The sequence below is a fragment of the Ailuropoda melanoleuca genome, chromosome 1 (genome assembly GCF_002007445.2).
Source record: "Ailuropoda melanoleuca isolate Jingjing chromosome 1, ASM200744v2, whole genome shotgun sequence".
Taxonomy (NCBI): domain Eukaryota; kingdom Metazoa; phylum Chordata; class Mammalia; order Carnivora; family Ursidae; genus Ailuropoda; species Ailuropoda melanoleuca.
This window is the reverse complement of record NC_048218.1, coordinates 190592027-190596848: the sequence shown is the minus strand read 5'-3', so window position 1 is coordinate 190596848 and position 4822 is coordinate 190592027. Positions and strand designations below refer to the sequence as shown.

Here is a 4822-nt window from a genome sequence, read left to right as displayed (position 1 = left end):
CCAGAGGAGGATCTTAACGGCGCAGAACGGAAGTTCCTGAGCCTTCAAACCCGCGGGGAAGCAACTCGGCAACGGACCAAGATGGCGGCGCCCAGTGAGGGGCAAGCGTTTGCCGCGGGGGTTGAAAAGAATTGGGGTGCGGTTGTTCGCTCCCCAGAAGGGACTCCCCAAAAAGTCCGGCAGCTGATAGATGAGGGGATTGCCCCGGAGGAGGGAGGCGCGGAAGCGTAAGTTCGCGAGTCCACCCTGGGTCCGGCGCCGGCAGATTGGAGAGGGTTTGGAGAACGCAGGCCTGGGGGGATCCCCAGGGTCGGCAACTCGGTTGGTGGGGTTGGCTACGTCCCAGGTTGGGAAAGAGAATGGGTTTACTACGTTTACTCGGCTTTAATCTTCTCGGGTTGTACTGCATTCTGTACCACGGGCGGAATTTTGCCACAAAACAGGTTTTGGAGGGAAGGGGGAAAAGAGGGGACTGCTAACTCAATATGCACCTGACATCTCTTAGTTGGGTTTCTTAATTTTTTTTTTTTTAAAGCTTTAGACACCTTTGGCAGCCTGGTAAAGCTTATGAACCCCTTCTCAGAATATTTTTAAGTGCGTGAAGTAAATTACGTAGGATTATAAAAAACCAATTATGTTGGAATGCAGTTATCAAAATAGTAAAATTTTAGGGGCGCCTGGGTGGCGCAATCCTTAAGCGACTGCGTTCGGCTCAGGGCGTGATCCCAGCGTTCTGGGATAGAGCCCCACATCAGGCTCCTCCGCTATGAGCCTGCTTCTTCCTCTCCCACTCGCCCTGCTGTGTTCCCTCTCTCGCTGGCTGTCTCTGTCAAATAAATAAAATAAAATCTTTAAAAAATATAGTAAAATCTTAAAAATGTTACATCTAGTAGTGTCTACTGTCTACCATAATTTTGAAATAATCGTAAACANGCCCTGCTGTGTTCCCTCTCTCGCTGGCTGACTCTGTCAAATAAATAAAATAAAATCTTTTTAAAAAATAGTAAAATCTTAAAAATGTTACATCTAGTAGTGTCTACTGTCTACCATAATTTTGAAATAATCGTAAACATAAATGATATTTCAAAACATGCAAGAACCACAATGTGGTGACAAAATACCTGATTTCCATTGGTGACAAATTCACAGGTACTGCTGATGCGACTATAATTTTGTGGGGTTTTGTTATTACCTTCATTCACAATTGAAGAAAATGCTACATTTCAGGTGGAGGTTAGTAAAATAAATGTCACTTTTTTTCATCCAAGTTTATGGATCCTCTCAATTTCCTTCAAGAACCACATCTCCCTGAGGCTCTCTGACTCTCTGAGAAGTTCTTTGAGTTTCAATATTCAATATTCAATATTGTTAACTCAATATTCAATATTCAATATTGTTAACTCTTTGAGTTAACAATAGTTGGTGTCACCCTATTTTTATTAAAATGACTTTTGTTCTCAGCAGTTCCTCCCTCTAGCCCTCCCACACGCTGTTGAAATGCCTTTCACTGAAAATAAGATAATTGTTTTGTTGGTTTTTTCCTCCCTGAATTTTTTTCGTGAAATTGCCTGAAGATCTTTACTTTTTTTTTTTTTTTAAGATTTTATTTACTTATGTGAGGGAGCACAAGCGTGGGGTGTGGCAGGGAGAGGGGGAAGCAGGCTCCCCTTGGAGCAGAGAGCCCTATCCGGGGCTGGATCCCATGACCCTGGGATCATGACCTGAGCCCGAGGCAGATGCTTAATCAACTGAGCTAACCAAGGCGCCCCTGAAGATCTTTACTTTGATTTGAATTTTCAAATTAGTTCTTTTTTGGTAGAGTGGGTATCAAGAGTCGAACCAGGTAGAAATATCAAAATTATTTCCCCTGTGTTAAAAGAGTTAAATTTCTAATGTGGTTCAAATTGTATAATGCATAGAAGCCTTGAGTCTAATTTTGTGTTTACTGAAGTTGTGTGAAATACTATTGCAGAGCAGTGGGTGAGCTAGAACAGTTTGCCAGTGGAGGATTAGAGGAGCACTCTGGAGGTAGAAATTGCTTGAAATTCAGGTATGGCCAAACTGTAAAGAGATTTGAATGCCAGACTGAAGAATTTGGATTCTATTTCATAAGTATTATGAAACCATTGATAATTTTAAGTAGAGGAATGACATAAGTGAGATGATTTTTAGAAAGGTTAAAATCCAGAGTGGCGTGATTGATGCTGTGATGTGCCAAGAATTAAATGCAAAACATTTGGGCAAAGTGATGCTGTGAAAGAATTACCAAGAGTTCTGCCACTTTATTTTAGGAAGGACACATCTGCCACATTCCAGTCAGTTAATGGGTCGCCCCAACAAGAACAGCCACCGTTGGAATCTACAAGCAAAGAAGCCTTCTTTAGCAGAGTGGAAACATTTTCTATATCCTTTTTTATTAGGTCATGTGACCTGCACCTTCTCCTTGCTCCTGGAACTGTTACTCTTCCACTTACTCTGATGTTTCAAATTTAAGAATGAGATTTGGTAAGGGGAGACTGGCTGGCCCGGTTGGTAGAGCATGTGACTCTTGATCTCAGGGTTGTGAGTTCAAGTCCCATGTTGGGCATGGAGCCTAGTTAAAATTTTTTTAAAAAAGAAGATTTGGTAAGAAATTTTATAGGAAAATTAGCATCATAAAATGTTATTCCTCAAAGGGATATTTGAGATGACCTGACATCACTTCTTAGCCTTTTAGCTAAGATCAAGTGTTGAGATGACCTGACCTTTTCTTTTCACAGAAGAAAACACTAAGAGCTTGAGAAAAGAAGAAATAATAGCTAACACTTGTAGGTAGCGTGTTTTCACATACATTATCACATTTGATCTTCACCCTAAACCTATGAAAATAGGTATTATTATTATTATATTCATTTACAGGAGAGGGAACAGTTTCAGGTAGGTTATGTGACTTGCCTCTGGTCAACCTGCTAGCAAATGACAGAGTCAGGATTATAGCATAAGGCTCTTGGTACCCAAACCTAATGTTTTTCTGAGACTGCCTACTGCACTTCCTGTCTCTTTCTAGATTTTCTTCTGTATATTATCTGTTATTACATAACGAATTACACTACAGTTTAGTGGCTTAAAACAACCAGCGACTTATGTCACAATTTTTGTGGGTCAGGAACATGGGCACAGCTTGGTTGGGTCCTCTAGCTTAGGGTCTCTCACAGGCTGCAGTCGAGGTGGCAGCTGACCTGCAGTCATCTCCAGGCTCCACTAGGAAAAGATGCACTTCCACGCTCGCTCACGTGGCTGTTGGATTGAGGGCTTCAGATCTGCAGTGGCTATTGGCTAGAGACCTCTGTATGTTCCTTGCAACATGGGCCTCTCCCCACGGACAGTTCACAGCATGGCAGCTGGCTTCCATCAGAGTGAGCAAGTGAAAGAGAGCAAGAAAGAAGCTAGACTCTGTTTGTGATCTAATCTCAGGTGTGACATCCCATCACTTTTGCTCTTTTCTATGCACTAGAGTGATTTTTTAAAAATACAAAACAGTTGTAGACTTGCAGACTTTGTTGCACAGGTTACAAAGAGCTTCCTTTCTGAGCTACTTGTAAGTAAGTTGCCAAAGTGATACCTCACTACCCCCCAAATATTTCCTACAAACAAGGGCTTTTTCCTACATAACTGCAGTGCAGCCATCAAAATCAGAAAATTTCACCTAATAAATTACTACCATCTAACCCTCAGACCCTAATTATCTCAACAGTTGGCCTAATAATATTCTTTACGGCAAAAGGTTGAGATTCCTGTTTTTCCTTGAATTTCATGATCACGATACTTTTGAAGATGAGAGGCCAGTTCTGCAGAGTGTACCTCAATTCACATCTGTCTGGGGTTTCCTTATAGTTAGATGCAGGTAGCGTAGGAGCCCCCCGGGATGGCGCTGTGTCCTCACCGCATCCTGCCAGGTGGCACAATGATTTTGATTTATCCCTTTCCTGGCGATGATTCCTTTGATCACTTGATTCAGGGAGTGTCTGTCCATCTTTTCCATTGTAAAGTAACTCTCTTCTTTCCTTGTAATGAAAACAGTGTTTTGTGCAGAGGCACTTTGAAACTACGCCAATATCCCATTCCTCAACAGACTTTATTAAGTAGTAATTTTTTTTAAAGATTTTATTTATTTATTCGACAGAGAGAGAGACAGCCAGCGAGAGAGGGAACACAAGCAGGGGGAGTGAGAGAGGAAGAAGCAGGCTCATAGCGGAGGAGCCTGATGTGGGGCTCGATCCCACAACGCCGGGATCACGCCCTGAGCCGAAGGCAGAGGCCCAACCGCTGTGCCACCCAGGTGCCCCTCTTAAGTAGTAATTTATTCATAGCAGCCTGGGCTTCTTTTTTTATTCAGTGGGTTATAATCCATTACTATCATGATATATTTTGATACTCCAGTTATCCCTGATTTGGTGAGTGGGGGCCGTGTGGAGATGTTCTTTACACCCTAATTGGCTTCAGCACCTCAAAGTGAGCAGCCCCTTTCTACCCACCTTGGGGTCTGACACTTGGCACTGAGCTGCCTCCCCTTGCCCTCCTGGCTGTCCTCCTTGCTCACCACCTGATGGCTTTAGGAATAAATTGCTCGGGAAGAGGAAGGTATTTTAACCATCTTTCTACTGCTGCTTCTTGGACTAATGCCTGATTTTGCTGCAGTATTTAGAACTGTTTTCTTTGGTTTTTTTGTTTTCATTGGATATGAATTGATCACCACTTTGGATATGACAATCATTTATTTAACACAGTGATTTAAGTGATTCTATAACTTTTATTGTATTTATTTTTTACTTACTATTTTTTT

The 4822-nt window shown here is 42.1% G+C and overlaps 1 protein-coding gene across 3 annotated transcripts in view; it reads left to right on the top strand.

Moving 5' to 3' along the window:
* Positions 1–4822, top strand: part of ZC3HC1 (zinc finger C3HC-type containing 1) — a 24730-nt gene that overhangs the window by 2675 nt on the left and 17233 nt on the right. For 2 of the 3 annotated variants that reach the window (XM_034672043.1, XM_034672054.1), the window contains exons 1-2: positions 47–227; positions 2292–2403. In XM_034672043.1, coding sequence (XP_034527934.1) covers positions 82–227; positions 2292–2403 — 258 coding nt within the window. In that variant the 5' untranslated portion in view covers positions 47–81. Of the gene's footprint in view, positions 1–46; positions 228–2291; positions 2404–4822 lie in introns of those variants that run through there. The other variant, XM_002913434.4, reaches the window with a different exon arrangement.